Source organism: Gracilinanus agilis, chromosome 1, assembly GCF_016433145.1.
Source record: "Gracilinanus agilis isolate LMUSP501 chromosome 1, AgileGrace, whole genome shotgun sequence".
Taxonomy (NCBI): domain Eukaryota; kingdom Metazoa; phylum Chordata; class Mammalia; order Didelphimorphia; family Didelphidae; genus Gracilinanus; species Gracilinanus agilis.
The window spans coordinates 801,011,143-801,032,255 of NC_058130.1; the positions used below are offsets into that span (position 1 = coordinate 801,011,143).

General features: G+C 61.6%; 1 protein-coding gene across 1 annotated transcript in view; it reads right to left on the reverse strand.

The window, feature by feature from the left end:
* PITPNM3 (PITPNM family member 3) overlaps window positions 1-20,890 on the reverse strand; it is a 46,457-nt gene extending 25,567 nt beyond the window's left edge. Inside the window, exons 1-5 of the mRNA XM_044656742.1 lie at window positions 20,771-20,890; window positions 20,373-20,682; window positions 20,077-20,157; window positions 12,408-12,515; window positions 712-762 (exon numbers count right to left, since the gene is read on the reverse strand). Of these exons, the coding sequence (XP_044512677.1) occupies window positions 712-762; window positions 12,408-12,515; window positions 20,077-20,157; window positions 20,373-20,682; window positions 20,771-20,890 (670 nt within the window). The remainder of the gene's footprint in view (window positions 1-711; window positions 763-12,407; window positions 12,516-20,076; window positions 20,158-20,372; window positions 20,683-20,770) is intronic.
* Between the last annotated feature and the right edge of the window lie 223 nt (window positions 20,891-21,113).

Here is a 21,113-nt window from a genome sequence, read left to right on the forward strand (position 1 = left end):
GGCTCCTGCCGCGGCCCCCCATGGCCCTGGCCGGTGGCCCCAGAAGGCTGCAGCTCGGCTTGTGCCCTCCTGGGGTGGCCCCAGGCGTGGCCGGCTCTGTGTCTGACTCTCGGCCTGGCCTGCCGGAGCTCCTCCATCTTTTAACCCCTCCAAGGCGCCCCCCAGGGCCGGCCGGTGCCCAGGTGTCCGACAACAGCTCGGCCTGCCCTCCCCACCTGGGTCGGCCGAGCCGGCTCTGCTCCCAGCAGGCCAGGCGGGAGGCCCGGGGGGGCCCCTCGGCCGGGGCGCAGCTTCTGGTGCTCCCAGCAGTCTCTGGGGCCACGCTGTGTCCGGCCCACCCCAGCCGCATCCCACCTTCCCTGGACTGGGCACCTCTGACTGGCCCGACCTCCCTTCTGCCGCCCGGCGCGGGCAGCATCCGCACCCAGAACGTGGCCAGGGCCGCCCGCAGGCCGGAGCAGCTGCCCACCTCTCGGTAGAGCTCTGCGGCCCGCCAGGCGGCCCGACCGAGGAAGGGCAGCGGCTTCCTCCTCCTCCTCCCCAGAGGGGGCCTCCCTGCGGCCCTCCCTCATCTGGGGCCCATCCAGGGGGGCTCACAGGTGCTGGGAGGACGGGGCGGGGCAGAGACCCCCGGGAGCCCGGCACCCCTTCTGGCTTCCAGCACGGCCCCCCGAGGCCCCCGCACCCACCCGGGCCGGAGGCCGCACTCACGCTGCTTCTCCTGGAGGGCGCTGGACGTGCACGGCGAGGTCCCCGGATCTCCTGTGGGGCGGCACAAAGGGAGGCCGGGAGGCCGGCTGCAGCCGGGGCCCCCCTTCCTTCTCCCACCCCCCCACTCTCCTGGCTGTCCAGACTGCCATCCGGGGGGCACGGGGCAGCCTGTGGGGAGCCCCGACCGCTCCCGCCCCCCGGAGGCCCCCGGGCCGGGCCGAGGGAGAGCCCTGCCGCTCCGAAGGGTCCCCCTCGTTGTCGTGGGGGAGGCCAGGAGAGGAGCCCCGAGGCCTTCCGCAGGGAGCTCAGATGGGGGATGGAGGGGGGCTTCCTGGAGGAGGAGGCACCGTGCAGGAAGGACAGGCAGGCCTGGGCCTGAGGACAAGCACATTCCATCCACCCCCCCCATGGAGCTCCCCGGGGAGGCCGGGAGGACGGGGAGGGCCCTATAAATAGCTGTCTGGGCCCCGAGCGTTGGCTGACCTCTGGGGGAGCCCGGCCTATCCCGGCCCCAAGGCCTCGGCTCTGGCTCTCCTCCCTGAGAAAGCAGCTGGGGCGGGGCCCGAGGGAATGAGGCCGCCTCCAGGCAGGAGCCAGGCCTGCCCTGCCCACTCCCATTTCCCATGGGAATCCAGCCTTGTTTCTGCTCAGATCTCAGGGTGCAGCCGCCCCCCCCCCCAGCAGCCAGAGCCCGAGGCTCCCCCCCAGGCTGCCCGGCAGCTGGCCCACCGGGATGGGGCCCCAGGCAGCCCTCACGCCTCCGAGGGCCCAGCAAACACCTTCCCCAAGGCCTGGCCTCCTCTTTGGGCGGCCTCTGGAGCCCCGGATCAGAGACCGAGAGCCCTTCGCTCGGGGGCTGCCCGCGCTCCGCCTGGCACTGCCCGGCTACGCCGCCAGCTTCGTCTAGGCCGCCTTCTGGAAGAGAACCTCCCGCTCCGGCAGCCACAAGGGCTCTGGGCCAGGCCGGCCTCCGGGGGCAGCATTCGGAGATGAGCCAGCCATCGAGGGCCCCCTCACACACGCAGAGTCGAGGCCTCCTGGGCCCCTGCCGGCTGGTGCCCCTCGCGGGGGTCCGGACCTCTCCCCACGCTGCCCCCTTCTCGTCTCTGAGCTTCCGTCCTCCGAGGCCAGCCAGAGCCCGGCCCGGCCCTCCCCAGCGGCCGGTGTTCCCTCGCACACAGCTCCCGGGAGTCCCCGAGGCTCCTCTTCTCCGAGATCCATGACAGCAGCTCCGGTGGGGGGCGACCGCGGCACCCGCCAGCAGCCTCCGGACCTTCGTGCCGGCTCCGTGCTGCCCCCTCCCCGGAGAAGATGCCCGCAGACAGACGTCGGCGTGCCAGAGGGAAAGGCCGGAGTCCCCTTCACACACCCTGAACACAGCACCCCCAGACCAGTGTGAAGCAGCAGGAGCCCCGAAAGAGGGGCCGCTGACGAGGGGGCCACCGCTGGCCGGGGGGCACGAAGGCCGTCCCCTGCACACGGGCTCCAGGTCCCAGCCCAGGGCGGTCAGTTCTAGAACGGAGAAAGGCTCTGTGGTCACTGGCAGAGCGGAGGCCAGGCCCAGGCCCGCGACTCCTCCGAGCAGGCCACCTAGCAGAGGCCCACGGCCCGCTCGGAACAGTGGCACAAGAGCCCGGGGCTTGGCACGGCCGGCTCTCCTCCCCGGCAGTGGAGTTCGACTTCCACGAGAAGTTAAAAGTCACAAAACGGGCTGGAAGACGAGCAAACCCAGAAAAGGAGCCGATCGGCCAGACTTGCTGCGGCCGCAGGGAAGACCAAGACCAAAACTCCGAAGAAAACGTGAGCCGGTATTAGCTGCCCCCATTCCGAAGGATGGAAAAACCAAATAACGAGACAGAGAAAAATTAGGAAAAGAAATGACGGCGAGATAAGAAATCCACGAGAAGATGGTCAATAGCTTCATAAACGAGGCAAAAAAAAAAAAAAAGCAGAAGTGGACAAGATGGAAAAGCAGGCGTAAAAGCTCACCGAAGAAAAGAACTCCATAAAAATTGGAACTGGATAAGTGGAAGCTAATGACTCCATCAGACACCAGAAACAATAAAATCAAAGGGAGGAAAAGAGAGAAGAAACTGTCAAATGTCTCACTGGAAGAACAACTGACTTGGAAAATAGATTGAGAAGAGAAGGTTAAAGAACGGGTGGGTTCCTGGAAAGCTGTGATAATTACGAAAAAGAGCCCCGACATCATCTTTCAAGAAATCATCAAGGAAAACTGCTCGGACAGTCTCGAACCGGACGGTAAAATGGGGACTGAAAGAATCCACGGACTCCCTCCTGAGAGATCCCCAAAGTGAAGCTCCCAGGAGTTGGGGCAGGAGGGCTTCTCTGTGACATCAGCAGCAAGCATCCGCCACGGGGACGAGCGAGAAGGCGTCCCGACGAGGGAGGGCGCCCATCATCGCCACGATTACACTGGAAATACTAGTCGAAGCAATAAGAGAAGAAAACGAAACGGAAGGAACACGGACGGCCCCGAGGAAACGAGATGGCGAGGCTTTGCCGATGACACGCCGAGAGAACTAGCTGAAACCATTAACAGCCTCATCAGATAAAGCCACCCAAAGCCTCAGCATTTCTCTATACTGCCAACGTCCAGCAGCAGGAGGCAGAAAGGAGTCCATCAAAATAACTGCAGACGACACACAATACGTGGGAGTCTATCTGCCAACACGCATCCAGAAAGGATACGAACACAAATAAAAGCACTTTTCCCTAATAAAGTTCGATCTAAACAACAGGGGAGAGATCACCCGCTCATGGGTAGGACGAGCTCCTATAATAAAAATGGCCGCCCTACCTAAATGCCGTGTCCATCAACTATCAGCATTTATTTTTGAGAGCTAGAAAAAATCATGGGAAAATCCACTTAGAAGAACAAAAGCTCCAGACTATCAAGGGAGCCAAAGCTGAAGGCAGGGGCCTAGCAACAAGCGATGTCAAGCGGTGAAATTCACCATCATGGAAACGATCTGAGACTGGCTAAGGAACAGGAGCGCCGGCTCCACTGGCCAGATGACGGGCAGCACGCACTGTAACGAGTGGCCGCGGCAGGCTAGTGTTGGCCAACGCCAAAGGCCCAGCTTTGGGGACAAGAACTCACTCTTTGACTTAGTATTTTCGGGAAGACTGGAAAGCAGTTTGGCAGGAACTAGGTAGAGACCAACATGGCACACCATATCCCGAGAGAAGGGCAAAGTGGATACGTTTTTTAAAACCTTCACTTTCCCTCTTAGAATCAATACCAAATATTGGCTCCAAGGCAGAAGAGTGGTCAGGGTGGGCCATGGGGGTTAAGTGACTTGCCCAGGGTCACCCAGCTGGGAAGTGTCTGAGGCCAGATTTGAACCCAGGACCTCCCGTCTCTAGGCCTGACTCTCCATCCACTGAACTACCCAGCTGCCCCCCTTCAAAATGGATGCACGATTTAGACATAAAGGGTGACAGCATAGGCAAATTGGGGGGGCAGGGAACAGTTTCCCTGTCAGATCTATGCACGAGGAAACAATTCATGACCAAAAAAGAGTTAGAGAACGTTACAGGATGTAAAATGGATAACTTTGATTACGTTACATTAAAAAGGTTTTGCATAAGCAAAACAAATGCAGCCAAGAAGCAGGAATCTGGGGGACATTTTTGACATGAAGTTCCTCTGACAAAGGCCGCATCTCTTAAATATACGGAGAACGAAACCAAATTTGTAAGAAGACAAGTCATTCCGCAAACTGCTAAATGGTCAAAGGCTACGAACAGGCAGTTTTCAGATGAAAGAATCAAAGGTATCAACAGTCAGGTCAAAAGATGCTCCACATCACGTCTGATTAGAGAAATTCGAATGAAAACCACTCCGAGGCACCCTTCACACCCCTGAGATCGGCCTATTGGCCAACATGACAGAAAAGGAAAATGACAAACGTTGGAGGGGACGTGGCAAAATCGGGACACTGAGGCACTGTTGGCGGAGCGTGAACGGATCCAACCATTCTGCAGAGCAACTTGGAACTCTGTCCAAAGGTCTGTAAAATAGGCACACCCTGGTCTAGCGATACCGCTGCGAGATGTGTGTCCCAAAGAGGACGAAGAAAAAGGACTCGTACGCACCAGCACGGCCTCAGCCATTCTTTTTGTGTTGGCTAAGAACTGGCAAAAGGATAATTCATTTAAGTTTTTTTTAATGGGAAACTGAAGCAACGCCAGTCCGCGGGCGAGTGGCTGAACAAGCTGGGGCAGCCGATTCTCCTGGAATGCTGCTGCGCCCTAAGAAAAGGTGAGCAGAAGCTTTCAGAAAAGCCTCCACTTACCTGAACGGATACAAAGGGCGTGAGCAGAACCACGCACGGTCTACACGAGCAGCAACACTGTACGGGAATCGGCTGGGAATGATTTTGCTCTTCTCCGCAATACGATGATCCAAGACAATGCAAAGGACAGATGGCAAGAAATGCTCTGCGCCTCCAGAGACAGACAGGGCTGATGAGAGTCTGGGCGCACAAGGACGACACTGTTCTGCCTTCCTTGTTGTCCTTCACAGCTTGGAGAATAGGGAAATAAATGGCTTTACATGAACAATCGACGTAAATTTGACTTGCCTTCTCCGGGACAGAGAGAGGATTTGGAAAACGAACATCAAAACCTGTTTTTAGCTTCAATTGTGGGGAAAAAACAAAGGATTAAATTTAAAAAGACGCACCCCATGTAGGAGCAGACGGGACGCTGCAGAGAAGAGGTGACGGGAAACACAAATCGGCACTTAGATAAAGCATCCGCTAAGGGCTAAGTTCTGAGGGCGCGAATATTAGCGAACAGGGCGGCCCCTGGGCCTATTGGAGGAAGGCAGTGTCTAAAGGGAAGCCTGGCGGAAGCAGCCAGAGGATGAGAAAGGAGGGCCGGACGCCCACAGCCTCTCCCTCTCCGTCTCTCTGTCTCTGTCAGTCTCTGTCTCCCTTAGTGTCTGTCTCTCTCTCTTCCTCACTCTCTGTGTCTCTCTTCTCTCTCTCCCTTTCTGTCTCTGTCTCTCTCTCTGTGTCTCTGTCTCTCTCTGTGTGTCTCTGTCTCTCTCTCTCCAGCCCATGTGCTTGGAGGCAGAGCAGAGGGGCTCCTCGGTGAGACAGAGAGAGGACGAGCCCTGGAGCCCCCCTGAACCCCGCAGCCATTTGTTCCCGGCAGAGAGCTATGTTTGGATAAGAGTAATCCCAAGGAAGTTCCCACTGCTGGAGAGAGCTTGGCGCGGGAGGGAAGGGGGGGGCGTTGAAGCCGGGGGGGGACGGGCCGGGGAAGGGTGCCCGCCGAAGGCCCCATTTTCACTCCCTAATCAGCGAGGGAAGCCCGGGGTCCCGGCGATGCCGGGCCTGTTTCTTTAACGTCCCCAGAACAAGGAGCCAGGAGAAGCCGGGAGCAGGGAAATGGCGCCCATTCTGGGATCCCGGACCATCGTGGAGCCTCCCACGGCCCGCTGGCGCAGCCCCGGGCCCTGCCCTCGTTCAGGCCCCCTTGCGAACAGCAGAGCCACCAGAGGTTCCAGGAGGCGAATGAGCCCAATGAGGGGCTCCCCCGTGCCCAGAAGGGCGGCCCCCAAGGGAAGTCTTCCCGCTGTCAGCAGCCCCCGGTCCTGGCGCTTCCGGAGCCGGCCTGGGGAAGGGGCTGGGAAAGGAGATGCTGGGCTGAGACTCCCCAGCAAGGAGGCCAAGTCCTGGGGGGATGGGTCAGCCCTTCTCGCAGAGAGAAAACGGCCGCCCAGGGGGCCGCCCTAGATGTGGGAACGGGCCCAGAGACGCCCGGGCCACCGCGTGGAATGCTGAGCCCCGAGGCTGGCCCCTACGGCCTCCCTGACGGGCATGAGGTTGGGCCTTCCAGGCTAGCAGTCCTGGGAAACGGCCGGGGAGAAGCCGGGCCCCAGCCTGCCCAGGAAGCCGGCCTGAGGAGGAGGAGAAAGAGGAGGAGGAGGACGAGGAGGAGGAGGAGGAGGAGGAGGAAGAGGAGGGGGGGGAGGAAGAGGAGGACAACGACGAGGAGGAGGAGCAGCAGCAGCAGCCCTGGCTGCCCAGCGGGGGCCCGCCTCGGACCTAGGCCGACCGCATCGGCCGTGGCTTCGGGACCCTGAAAAAGCTTGCAGAGGTGGAGCCGGGCCGCAGGAGCTCCCCAGAAGTCACCCGTGAGCAGCGCCTGTTGCCTCCCTCGGCCCGTGCCCGGACGGCGATTCCTGGAGAAAAGTTTAAACGTGTCGGCCGCGGATCGCTTCCGAAGGGAAGGACGGGCCGTGTCGGGCTAAGCCGGTTTCCTTTGCGGGGAGGTCACTGGAGCAGGAGATCCAGGCCAAGGCTGTAAAAATAGTTCGCCCAGATTCTGGCCGAGCTTCTGGGGAACAGGACGGAGAGAGCCGGCTCAGATAACGACGCCCCAAAGAGCAGTCGTCGGCACTCGGTGCTGGCTGGGAAGGTCTCCAGGGGAGGCCTCGCGGATCGGTCCTTTGGCTCGCACTTTTGTTTTTGTTTTTCGTTTCATCGAGGCCTCAGAGAAAGGCGCAGAAGGCAAAGAACGCCGCGGAGCCGGGATCGATCACGGGTGCGAGTCGGGGTCCCAAACGATTGTGACAGGCAAGCCGTAAGGCGAAAACCCTCAAGAGGAAATCTCATCTGGCCAGATGTAAAATACTCCACTTGGTCAAGGGGAGAAGCTCTGATAAAGCACCTACTGTGCGCCAGGCGCTTTGGTGCCAAGCCCAGGGATCGAGGCCACGCAGAGGTTCTGGATATTCGCTTCATAAACCCAGAACAGAACCTGATGGAATCGCTACATAAATCGCTGACTGAGATACTCGGAATCTCTACACTGGAAGTACCCCTTGGAATACTTCAGGGCCGAAAGCTACTTTATCTCCATCAGGGCCGTGAATAGGATGGGACGACGGAAAAAGGGCAAAAGGAAACAGAATCAAGGCATAAGAAAGAGGGACCCCCCGGGAAAATGAGAGAAAATTGAGGCAAATCGTTTTACGTGAGGAGGTGCATGAGAATCAATGTGGAGGGGAAGATGGGGGCAGGTGGGCACTGCTTGACCCTTACTCATCAGAATTGGCAGGGCAACTGGGGAGCTCAGTGGATGGAGAGCCAGGCCTAGAGACGGGAGGTCCTGGGTTCAAATCCAGCCTCAGACACGTCCCAGCTGGGTGACCCTGGGCAAGTCACTTGACCCCCATGGCCCACCCTGGCCACTCTTCCACCAAGGAGCCAATACACAGAAGTTAAGGGTTTAAAAAAAAATAAAAAGAATTGCACAAAGTGGGAACAACATCCACACGCAGTTAGCTGTCTCTGTAGGGAAGTAAGAAGGGGAGGGATAATAAGAAAAGGGGGGGATGAAGAAAAGGGAGGGCAAGCTTGGGGAGGTGCTAGTCAGAACCAAAAATGTTTGTGAACAGAGAAAGGCTGAAAAGAGAGGAAGAAATGGATAAACAGGGGGAAAATAAGATGGAGGGAAACACACACACAGTTAGTAATTACAACTGTGAATGTGAACAGAATGAACTCACCCATAAAATGGAAGAGGAGTAAAAGCCAAACTTCCATCATATGTTGTCTCCAAGAAACACATTTAAAGCATGGAGACACACACAGAGTAAAGATAAAGGGCTGGAACGGCATCTACTACGCTTCAGCCAAAGGTAAAAAAGCAATGGGGACAACTATGATCTGAGTCTGATTGTAATGGAATACTATCGCACCCTAGGAAATGACAAACAAGATGATGACAGAAAACCTGGTCTTTCCAGTTCACATGGGATTCCTCCAGGTCATCATTCCTTTCAGCACAATAGTATTCCATCCCAATCAGATACCACAATGTGTTCAGCCTTTCCACAATAGAGGGACACCCCCTCATTTTCCAATTTTTTTCCACCACAAAAAGTGCAGCTATGAATATTTTTGTACAAATATTTTCATTATTATCTCTTTGGGCTATAAGCCTAGTAGAAATATGGCTAGTTCAAAGGCCAGGCAGTCTTTTGAAGCCCTTTGGGCATAATTCCAAATTGCCACCAGAATAGTTAGATCAACTCCACCAACAATGCATTCGTGCCCTAATTTTGCCACATCCCCTCCAACATTTACCACTTTCCTTTACTGTCATATTGGCCAACGGATCACTGAAAACCTGGAAAGACTTGTATGAAGTGATGCAAAGTGAAGTGAGCAGAGCCAGAAGAATACTGTGCCCGGTAAGAGCAAGAAGGTCCAAGGAGGAAATGCAAGCATTTGAGACAACTCTAAGGGACCCGTTGCCAGAAAGGTTATCCACTGCGCTAGAAAGACCTGATGGAATCCGAATGCAGATGCATAATACGGCACATTCTTCACCGTATTCCCTCCAGGAGTTTTTCTCTAGAGGACACAATATATGTCTTCTGTCACAACAGGATGACCATGGACACGTGTATCATTGCTTAACACACGTATATCTGCTGTCTTGGGAAGTGCAGGGAAACGTTCGTTAATTAAGAGTTCATTTGGAAATAGGGTTAATTAGCAGACGAGTGAGCTGGCTTTCTTTAAATCTGAATGGAATCTCATCGGACCCTCCACCTCGGAGGTGACCAGGACCTAATGGTCATCTGCCATCAGTGGCCTGGCCCTGCTGTGGCTGTGGCACTGGAGCCTTGGAGGGTGGCCCAAAGGGCCGTCTGCAGATGCTCGGCGAGGGCACAGAGTCATGGGGCCGGGAGGGGGTGAGTGGGCCAGGCTAAGAGGCAGCCCTGAGGCTTTAAGCGCCAGGCTGGGCAGACGGCCGAGGGCTCCACATGTCACAGGATGACCCGTGGGCAGGGGAAGGGGCTCCCCAGCTGGAGGCAGGCCCAGTTAGCTGTTTGTCATCCACAACAGAGGAGGAGGCCGTAGAAATGGGAAGGGATGGAGGCTAGGGGCACAGGGAAGGACACGGACAGAGCCGAGCCTGGCACCCAAGGAGACTCCCGCGGTCTGAGTCAGGGATGTTGGCAGAAGAAAGAGGGGGAGGCGGGAGAGGTGGCTAGAGGCAAGGTGAGGAGGTTGAGGCTCGTGGGGCGTCCTGGGAGGCAGGCCTGACAGAGGCCGCATCAATCGGTGTCAGCCAGGCAGAGGTGGGGAGCTGGAAACGAGGCCCCAGTGATGGTGGCTACTGCCCACTTGAGGACTTGTGGAGAGCAGGCACCAGGCCTGCCAGGCTGAGCGAGATGCCACGGCGTCAGACAGTGCCCTCGGCCTGAGTTTGGCCCCAGCACCCTGCCTCAATGGAGAAGGCAACAGCCTGACCCAGAAGGGGAGGCGAGGCAAGGCCGGCCTCCTGCAAGGCCCGAGGACCCGAAAAGAGCGAAATCTGCACCCAGGTCCCCCAAGCTCGTGGCCGGCCCCTCCTGTCCACACAGCTGGGCCTCACGGGATCCTGGCATGAAGTGCACTGATTCTGAGGCCCCCTGTGCCCACCCCGGTCCCGTCTCCTCTGAACTCCTCGAGCCCGCCTGACTGAGCCCTCGGTTACCTGCCAGGAGCTCTCTGAGGCCCCCTGAGCTTCCCCTGCCGTGGGTGGCGGGTACAGCGCCCCTCTTCTCTCCAGAGCCCAAACCAAAGCCAGGGTTGGGTGCAGACGCTGACAGACTGATGGTTGGGGCCCAGGAAGAGGAGGGCAGGCTGCAGTGCCCAGAGCTGGGGGAAGGCCTGAGCTCTCTGGGGAGGCCCAATGGGAAGCCAGGAAGCCGACCCAGCCACGAAGAGGGAAGCAGAGGCGGGGGCCGACTGCCTGCGGAAGCATGAGCAGGACCCAGGAGTCCAAGGAGGAGAGCAGGATAGCCCTTTGGGGCCCCCTCGAAGCAAAGAGAAATGAGGCTCTTTTGGGACCCCACCAGGCCCAGGGACTCCGGGAGGGCAGCTGGAATCCTCAGGAAGGCCCCTGGGCCTGGGGTGACTCCAATGTGGTGGGGCTCCCTGGGGGAGGCTCTTCTCCGCCTTGCCGGGCAGAAGCCTGGACTTGTGGCCATCCTGGAGAGACTGCAGCCACGCCCGCCCCTCTCGCACCACCCAGAGGGCCAGGAGCCGGCCAGGGGCTGAGCTGGGCATCGGTGGCTACTCTGGGGCTGGCACAGCGATTGGGTGGCAGGGGAGCCAGGCCACGTGGCATAGCCATCCTGTGGCTCCTGCAGGAACGTGGCTCCGGATGACTCCACTGCACGCACGGCCCCTCCTTCCCGTCTGGGTGGCCTAGCTCGGAGATGCCAGCCTGCCCTGACCAACGACTCTTAAGGGAAACCAAGTGGGGGAGCCCGCGTAAGAAGCGACCATGCCCCGAGTGCGGGGCGCCCTGTCGGAGCCTCTGTGGCAGGGAGAGGCCCAGGGAAGAGATTCCGGCGGAGAAGAGCTCAAGGGACTCCCCGGCAGACTCAGATATCTGAGACTGAGGGGGCGGCTGGAGGTGATGGAAGAAAATGGGGGCCGGGGGGGGCACAGCTTGGCTCTCCCCCTAGCTTGGAGGAAAGAGGCCGGGGGGAGTTCGGCTCAAGCCCTTGGGGCTGCTTGGAGCCCGGACGAGGCGGGTCCGAAGGGGACGGCGGCGTACCGTCAAGAATAGGCCGCCGCGGGCCGCCTCCCCAGCTGTCGCCCTGCTTAGCGATGCCCCGAGAGCCCCAGCCAAGGACGCCAGCCATGGTGGTCAGAGCCCACAAGAGGAAAGCAGGAGCCCGAACGCCTGGGTCTGCGAGCCGCTTCCCAGAGGGCTTTGGGGGGAGGCGTTTTCCTCGTGCCTTTGTTTCCTCCTGTGTCTAACGGGAACGCCAGCATTCCTATTCCCGCAGCAGGTTTGCGAGGCTCCTTCCTCCAACAGCCTGGGGATGGCCGAACCCCTTTGGCAGAGGAGGAAAAGCGAGGCCCGAGAGAGAAGGAGAGGACGAGACGAGCGGAGGAAGCCGAGCAAACGGGGCAGGGGGTGGCTGCCCCAAGAGGGACGTCTGGGGGCTGACGGTGGGCCGGAGGCCTTGGTGGGGGTCTGAGGAGGGGGACGGCAGAGGAGGGGCCCAGGACGTGGGCAACGAGCCCGTGTTGGCACGTGGGTGAATGCATGTGTGAACATGTGTGTGAGCCCCTGTGCTCCTGCCATGTGCGTGTGTGTGCACATACAAGTGAAACCCCTCCCTGCTGTCGCCCAGCAGGAAAACTCAGCATGGAAGGGCGAGACAGGAAGCTCGAGGGGGCCTCACCAGAGGTGGGCAGGAAGCCCACGGGCATGAGGCATCGGGCATCGGTCAGCGCTGGGCACCTCAGCCAGGCTGTGCCGTGGAGCTGGAGCGGGCAGAAGGCTTGAGGCAGCCATGGGGGGAGGGGAGGGGCAGGGGAAGAAGGAAGGAGGAGCCCCGGGAGGCCCCGGCAGTCGGGGCGAGTCCGCACCCCGGGCCAGTCAGGAGCCGGACACAGGAGGCCCTGCTGCACTGCGCTCGAAAGCAAAGGGCCGGAGCGCCTGGGCACGGCGGGGGCTCTGCTGGGGGGGGCAGCACCAGCCTCCCCCAAAGCGACTCCCGGGAAGGCTCTGCCTCGGCCTCTACAGCGATCCCAGGCTGCGGCCGCCTCCCACACCCCAATGGCTCCCTTCGCGAAGCCCCCGGTAGCTCGAGCAGAGAAGGGAAAGCCTGGAGGAGCCTCCGGAGGAGGCGGGCTCACCTGCAGTCTCGTCCAGCTTCCCCATCGTCTCCATCTGCTCCACGAGGTCATTGGAGTTCCACTGGCTCATGCCGATCAGGATGGCGCTCTTGCCGTCTGCCACGTCCTCTGCGGGGAGAGGGGGGCCATGAGAGGGGGCCGGGGCGAGTCCTTCCTGCCCAGGGGCCAGGCACAGGCGGGGGAGCCTAAAGGGGGGTCCCAAGGGAGAGCTGCAGCCCACAGGGCGAGCCCCACTGTACTGGGCGGCAGCAGGGAGGTCCCACACGCACGCACACACATGCACACGCACACGCATGCACACGCATGCACACGCACACGCATGAACACATGCTCACTCCCGCATGGTAGTCAGAGGTCATAAGAAGGACGAATAAAGGCGCTCCCGGAGGGGAAGTTGAGAAAAGCCCTGCCAAGGCCCCAGGATGCTCCCGGAGGACCCGGTCCCGAGGGCCCACCTCGGGGCAACCTTCCCCCGGCCCGGGCCAGCCCTCCTGGGGCAGCCGAGGGGCTCGCTGGGCCTCCCGCTTCTGCCGAGCCCCTCCTGAGGAAGCCCGAACAAGCGCGGCTCCCGGCTCCAGACCCAAACAGATGGGGGGAGGCCGCAGCCCCCCCTCGCGGGTCCCCCAGGCCGGGCGATTCCCTTCCCAGGGAGGGCCGCACCGACGGACGAGCATCGACGGACGAGCATCGACGGACGAGCATCGACGGCGACGCGCCAGGCCCGGGGCCGGCACGGAAGCGGCAGGGCTTGGCCTCAACGCACGGGCAGGCCGAGGAGCCGCGAAAGGCCCGGCAGAGAGCTCGCTCCGGGGCTCAGGAGGAGGGGAGGGCCCAGACTCCGGGCCGGACGCACAGAAGGCCCCGGCGCCGGCGCGGCCCTGCAGGGCCTGCAAAGCGAGGCCGTCCCGCTCGCCCCCTCCTCTCCCCCGAAGTCAGCCGCATCCAGACCCAGCAGGTCTCGCGGCTGGCCTCCGGCCCCTGCCTCTACCTCCCAGAAAGGCCGGCGGGCCTCTTCCTCGGGGACGGACGTCTCTGGCCACAGGGAGGGAGGCGGGGGGAGAGGGCCGAGGCCTGCTCTCAGAAGGAAGGCCGGGGCCCAATGGGGGGCTCAGGCACCCAGAAGGCCTCAAGGCAAGGCCACATGTGGTAGGCAGTATGGAGGCGGGCCCCGGTCCCAGCAGAGCCGGGCAGGGCCAGGCGGAGGGTCCCCGCTCCGAGACTGCTCTGGGTGGGGCCTGAGGAACTCCTGGGGAGAAAAGTCCCTCCACCACGCCGCTTCGGGAGAGCAGGCCGCCCGGCCGCCCCAGATGGCACCCGAAGCCCTTTGGACGGCCTCCAGGCCCAAAATAATCCTCAGCGGCGGGCGCGCAGAGCGACCTTTGAAGGGAGCCGAGGACTATTTATAGCTCTGGAGGCTCAACCAAACAAGGCCGTCCGCTGGGACGGGGAGCCGGAGCTGTCTAAAGCCTTCCCCGAAGCAGCCGCCCACGCCAGGGCTGGCACGGAGCGAAGGCTTGCCCGCCCGACTCCCGGCCGCGGGAGCGTCCTCCCTGTGGAGGGCCGGCCTCCTCGGACCGTCCCGGGGAAGAGCCCCCGTCCCTGGGCCAAGCCGCTCCCAGGGGTCAGGGCCGGCAGGGCTCCAAGAAGTCAATGGGCAAAGGCATGGCGGAGGGCACGGCTCCCGGGGCCAAGGGGCAAGCGAGGGCCCCTGCCTCCGCTGGGGGGTGGGGAGGCAGCCCCCACGCCGGCCGATGCTGCGGCCCGGCCCGAGAGGGGGCCCCCCTGCCCCCTCGCACACAAGCTTCGCTGCTCCCAGAGCCCGGGGAGTTTCCCGTGAGAGGAACGAAGGAAAGGCCGTGGGAGCCGGATCCCAGGGAACAGGGCTGGAAGGTGAGGCGGGACGGGTGGGCTGGCACCGCCTGGGAAGGGCCCGAACAAGGGGAGCTCCTGGCTTATCTCGGAGGCAGTAGGGAGCCATCGAAGTTGCCGGAGCACAGAGAGGCAGTGAGACCCACGAGGCAGCAGAGGCCGAGGGCCTGGACAGAGGCGGGGGCCGCGCTCCGAGTGGAGAGCAGGGCCTGGATGAGAGATACGGCGAAGGCAGGACCTGCAAGATCCGGTCACTGGCCGGGGCTGGCGGCAAAGAGGACGACAGAAGGTTAGCAGCCCGGGCCCCTGGAAGAGGGGCCGGGAAGCCCCTGCCGGAGGCAAGCTCGGTTCTAAGCACAGAAACTTGGGGCATCCCATCTGGGCATCAGGTCCAAAAGCCAAGGGGAAGAGAGAGCCGGGGACCCAGCGGGACGCGGGGGCGAGCCATCTGCCTAAAGATGGGAGGGAGAAGGAGGGGCCAAGGATGGATGACAAGCCAGGAAAGAGACTGAGAGGGGCTGCCTGAGCAGGGAGGAGAGCCCGGAGGGCCAGCCGGGAGCAGCCGTGTCTAATGCCGCAGGGCAGCGTGCAAGGGCCAAGACGGAGAAAAGGCCATCGGAGAGCCTGGCTGCGGCCGAAAGACGAGCCTGGAAGCTAGACTGAACTTAAATGTCTGCCTTTGGGGCCAGTCGGTCAGTCAGTCAGTCGACAAGCATTCCTTTAGCATCTCCTGTGTACCAGGCACAAGTGGGGAGGGGGGAGGTATGGAGTGGAGCCAACTTTTTCCCTGGGTTTGGCTGAGAAAGAGGTGAGGGGGCTGGGACAGGGGCCCTGGGGATGGCCACATCTGGGCCACATTTAAGGCCTAGAGAACATCCATTCAGGCTCGCCCCCTCAGCCCCTGGAAGTAGGCACTCTCGTTAGCCCCATTTTGCAGATTGGGAAACCAAGGCCAGTGGGAGGTGAAATGCACCGTCCTGAGGCACCCGTGCTAGAACATAAGAACTCTGAAGGCTGGTGAGCCAGGGCGCCCTCTGCCTGGGGTCATGGCCTCGGGGTTCTATAGCCCCAATGTGGAGAGGAAGCAGGGATGGAGCTGGGGGAGGGGGAGGGGAAAGAAAGGCCTGTGGGTAAGAGGCTTGACGGTGACCTTGGAGGAGAACACAAGGGGACGCAGCCCACCAGGGCTCCCGGCCTCCATATTGAACCCGGTTTACACTTCAGGAAACCATCCGCCATCCACAGTGGAGATGGACAGTTTTACACAAGATCCTTTTTTCTGTCCATGTTTGGGGATGACCATCAAAGCCAGATGTTTGTAAATGATCACCAAATGGGGGGGGTGCTCCAAGCAGGGGATGGGCTGCCCCTGGAGCCTGGGGCTACCCCAGCCCTCCCTCATGGGCTTCAAGCAGAAGCTGCCCAACTACTACTGGAAAATGCTCCAAAGGGATCTCTGTTCAGTCAATTGGGGGGGGGGGGGGAGGTGGCCCAGATGCCACTGAGGCCCCTTCTAGGCTAACATTCTGGGAAATCCTGCTTTTTGCCCCTTCTCCCTGAGGCACTCCCTGAGTGCCATCCACTATTCAAAAAAGGACATCCTGAAATTGGGACACTAATGCATTGTTGGTAGAGTTGTGAAGTAATCCAGTCATTCTGGAAGGCAATTTGGAACTATGCCCAAAAGGCTTTGAAAGAATGTCTGCCCTTTGATTCACTGATACCACTACTAGGGTTTTAATCCAAAGAAATAATAAGGAAAAATGGTTGTACCAAAGTATTTACAGCCACGTTTTTGATAGTGGCAAAAAAAGTGGAAAATGAGGGGCTGCCCTTCGATTGGGGAATGACTGAACAAATGGTGGTATCTGCTGGTGATGGAATACTATTGTGCTCAAAGGAATGATGAACTGGAGGAATTCCACGTGAACTGGAAAGACCTCCAGGAAGTGATGCAGAGTGAAAGGAGCAGAACCAGGAGAACATTGTACACAGAGACGGATACATTGTAGCACGATCAATGTAACTGACTTTGCTACTAGCAGCAATGCAAGGACCCAGGACAATCCGGAGGAATTTAGGAGAAAGAACTGTGGGAGCAGAAATGCAGAAGAGAAACATATGATTGATCACTTGTTTATATGGGATAGGAGGCGGGGTTTGGGTTTTAAAAGATTACAAAAAAGAATAATATGCAAACAGGTATTGAGTGACAGCACGTGTCTATCCCAGTGGTCAGCACTGGGAGTGGGGAGGGAAGAAGGGAGGGAAAGAACATAAATCTTGTAACCATGGGAAAATATTTTTAAATAGATAAAAATGGGCATCTTGACAAGAAGCCAGCCCCGGGAGGTAGTGGGTTTTCATCAGGGATGATGTGATCTTGCAGGGAATTTCCAGGCCTGGGTTCTGGGTTCTGGATTCTGCCCAGTCCAACTACAACCCTCATGCTATATGTGAGTCCCCACCACCACCGCCTCATCCCAGACAGGGGAGGGAGGAAGTGCTCCCACTGGGCTGCTGGGCAGAGGTGAGTGATGGGGCACACATGGAGAGGGGGAAGGGAGCAGCACCACTGCCATGGAGCCATTAATGGCGGCCACAAGGCTTTGGCCATTCCGCCAGGTCCTAGCTCATCCAGCTGTCCCCCCGCCTCTGCACACCTCTCCGCCGTTTCCATAGCACCGGCCTGGGGAAGGTGTTCAAAGACTACTAAAAACGTCTGGTGATTCTCCTGGTCGTCACCTCCCAGGCAACAGCTTAGGAATCTGGTCACGTGGAAAGGGGAGAGACTCAGCCTGTCCTCGGGGAGCTGTGCTGGGAGCGACTCTCCCTTTTTCCCTTTGTTCAAACCCTTCCCTTCTGTCCTGGTAACCACTCTGAGGCAGCAAGGCACGGGCTGGGCAACTGGGGTTAAGAGACTTGCCCAAGGTCACCCAGCTAGGAAGTGTCTGAGGCCAGTGCGGAAGCCCCTGAGCCATCCCTTTGATAAGGCGCCCTGAGCTTCTCCCGAGAAACCAAACGCAAGTTGACAGAAGCCATTCTCGTCCCCTTCCTGAACGTGGAAATGCCACTTTCTGTGGTGCCCCATGCCACGGCCTTCTTCTCGGGCACCACCGGCGGGCGTTCGGCTACCGAGGCCGTCCTCGAGAGCAGCTGAACGCCCCCCTCCCGTCATGCCCTTCCCCTGCTTCGGCCGGAACCGCCCTGCTGGTCCTCCTCGTCCCGTTCTCCGCAGCTCAGGGAGAGGCCCCTTGGCGGATGGGCACTGGAGGGGGCACCATCGTGCCCGGAAGGGGTCCTGCCATCTCTCCGGCACCCTCTCCCTCCGACGCGGGAGCGCGGCTGGGTGCAGACTCCCCCCGGCACCTACGCCGGTAACGACACCGCGAGCTCCCTGCATCCTCCAGCACGACGCCCGCAGCGAGCCAGTCAGCCCGGCGCCTTCCGAAGGCAGCTTCGGCCAGCAGCGCGGGAGGCTGGAATTCCCGCGGGCTGCCAGGCGCCCCGATTCTGCGGCGAAGCCTCGCTCCGGCGGCCCCCAGCCTGCCTCGGGCTGGGCAGCTCAGACGGCCGGCCTTCACGAGCCGCCCCGGGAGCCCAGCCCCGAGGAGGAGCAGGCCGGGTGTGGGCGGTCCGGCGCCTTCCTCGGGGACTTAGAGACGCCACAGATGGCGCGGCTGGCATCTTTCTAGGCAATAGCAGTCTAGGAGGCGGGCGGGCGGGCGGCGGGCAGAGGTAGCTAGAAATAGGCAGGCTGGGGTCTAGGGAGAGGAGCTCCCCACGGCTCGCGCCGCCTGACCCAATCAGGCGGGCAGGCTTGGAGGCCGCTCCAGAAAGGAGCCACAGGCCCCGCGAGTGGGGACGGTGTGGAGAATCTACGGAAGGCTCCTGCCAGCCCCAAGACCTGGGGCTCTGCTCCCTCGAGAAGCAAGAAAGCCCGACGCCGGGCGAGGCCACCAAGAAGCCCGGGAGACCCCCGGCCGAGCGGGGCAAAGCAGGCAGCCAGCATGAGGGAGGCGCCCGCCAGAGACTTGGGGTGCTGAGCTGGGGAAGGAGGGGGAGAACGCCCGGGCGGGCCCCGGAGACGGAGACCGAGGCCGAGGCTGGCTCCGCCGGGCCCCCACGCGGGAAGCCTTCTGCCCCAAAAGCTCCTGAATCTTCACTCCTGGAACCGGCCCAAAGCAGCCCTGCCTGCCTGGGGAGCGAGGGAGCTTCTGCGGCGGGAGGCCCGCCATTCCTCCCCGGGGAGGGGGCAGGGCCACCCTCTTTTGTCCCAGCCAAGAGTGGGGCCCCACCGCCTCGCCAGACGTTCCTGTTCTTGGAAGCGCCTTCTCTGCCTTCGGAACGTACCCATTCTCCCTGCCGATGCCCTGAAGGGTCGGTGGCCCTCCTGCAGCCTTCTCGCCCGTCCGCCCTGCTCTGGACCTCCCAGAAGCTCGAGCCTGGGGCGCCCTCCCGAGGCCCGGAGCTTCTCGCCGCTGACACCTGCCGGAGGGTCTCGCGCAGGACCGCTAGCACCGGTCGCTTCCCGCCTCCTCCTTCCCCCTCAGCGTCAGCCCCGGCCCCCGTCCTTCCACGCCGAAGGGAGCCGGACCTCCCCACGGCCGCCTTTGGCTCGAGGATCCCCGGCCGGAGCCCCACGGCTTGATTTTACGGAGGGGGAAACAGAGGCAGGAGGCCCGAGTTACCCAGCTGAGAACGAGCATTTAGGAAGCGCCTGCTGTAGGCCGGCTGCTGCACGGGCTGCTCAAAGCCGAACACACAGGGTCTCCGTGGATCGAGGCGAGGGGCTCTTGTGATCCCCGTTTTACAGCCGAGGAAACTGAGTCAGGCAGTGGTGAAGGGCTGCCACACTCAGGAAGGCTCGGCCTCTTTCTCCGTCCCCTTCCTGCAGGGAGGGTGCCCCGAGGCCGCCAGGGAGAGACCAGGGAAAGGGCGAGAATCCACCCTCAGAGGACGCCGCGCCAAGCGGAAACGGCGGGCACGCTGACGTGGGTGCCCGCTGCCCGGCTCACACGCTCGAGAGCCAGCACAAGCCCAGCCACCCGGGGGCTCCCCCTGGGCTCTTCCCCATTTCCAGACCCCCCACGCCTGGACTATGGCTGCGGCCTCCCTCACACGCAGTGGACTCCCCCAGGCAGAGGGTCTGAGTGCGAGTTCAGACCAGAAAGGCTCCCTCAGAGCCTGAGAGATGTGGGCAGCTGGGATGGGCACCGGCCGAGGGAGCCGCCGGCGAAGCGCCCTGACGAGCGCCATTCGAATGCTGACACTCCCCGGGGAGGGGGAGGGGGACGGCAGCCAGCCTGAAAGGGGGTGTCATTCACAGCAGGGGGGGGAGATAGCGGGGTGACCCCCCTGGGAGAGACGATGGCTGACGGGCTCCCAGCCTAGCCTGGAGGTCTGGGTTCAAACAATGCTCGGATCCCCCAACAGCTCCCTGGTGGGTGTCTGCGCAGAAAGAGCCCCCCTTCCTGTCCCCCCCCATTTAGCATCTCATTAGCATCTCATTTCCATGACAGGGTGGATCATGGGTAAAGCCGCCCAGACTAACGTGCCTCGGGATCCACTCCTTCCCCGACAACCAGAAAAGCCCCCAGGGGCACCCCCGCACCCCTCGGGGGCACAGCAGTCCCCCCTGATTTCGCTGCCCACCTCCATCTTCTTGGCCCCTTTTGCCAAGAAGGAAACTGAGGCCGAGAGGGTCTGCCGGCTCACACAGTAAGGCGTGGGGCAGGATTCAAACTCGGCTCTTCCCGGCCCAACAGCAGCCCCCCCCCGCCCCGGCCCCGGCACTCACCTCGGGCGTCAAAGAACTCGTCGTCGGAGCTCTCCACGGCATCGCTGAGGGCGTCCCGCATGAGCCACGGGGCCCCGGGGGCTGGAAGGGAGACACAGAGGCCCGTCAGGCAGTGGCCGGAGCCCCGCCCATCCTCCTCCCTGGGTTTGAGTCCCAAAAGCAGAGGCCGGATTCGAACCCAGAACCTCCTCCCTCTTCCCTTGCAGGCCCCAGATCCAAAGCAGGCAGGGGCGCTGGAGGACGCCCTGCTAAGGGGGAGACCCAGAGCTGGGATTTGAACCCGGGGCCCCTCCCACCAGCCCGGCGAGGGAAAGATGGCAGCAGAGTCAGCGTGCTGGTGAGGGCTGAGGAGGGGGCTTTGGCCCCCGCCTCCCACACCTCAGTTTCCTCATCTAAGAAATGGGACCTCGCAGGGTTCGATGAGCACAGACGGGACACGCGCCGTCCGGCTCGGAGGGCTACGAGCTCTCCTGGGCCCAAGGAGGGCAGTGCGGCCCGGTGGCCAGAGAAGGGAGGGACTCCCGGGACACGGCACCCCCCGGCTCCGGCCCGCCTGGGGCTGTCGTCTGTCCGCTGCTGCCGTCGGGCCCCTGCCTGGAGAGCGCCCTGGATGGGGAAGGGCCTCTCCCGCGGCCCCCGGAGTCCTCTCGGCCCAAGACGGGGAGCCCGGCCCCCCTCCTCTTCTCCCTCCTACCCGGTGAGCTCCAGCTCCCGGCCCAGAGGAGGAGCCCCCCCCCCCGCGGCCCCCAGAATGTGCCCCTCCCTGTGCCCAGGTACGCCCCCTGCTCCTGGGGAGACGTCCAGCCCCCGCCATCAGGGGACCCCAGGATCCCAGGGAGGGCAGTGCAGAGGAGACCCTGCTATCTCAGGAGGGGGGCCCCCCGGGGAAGACCCTGTGAGCCCCCGAGAGCTCCCCGAGCCCCTCCCCGGCACACAAAGTGCCCTTGACTCCAGCCTCGGCTGGGGCCTCCTCCTCTGGGAGGCCTTTTCTCCTCGCCCCCCCACGCCTGGCCTGGGCCACGCACTGCCCGTCGCCC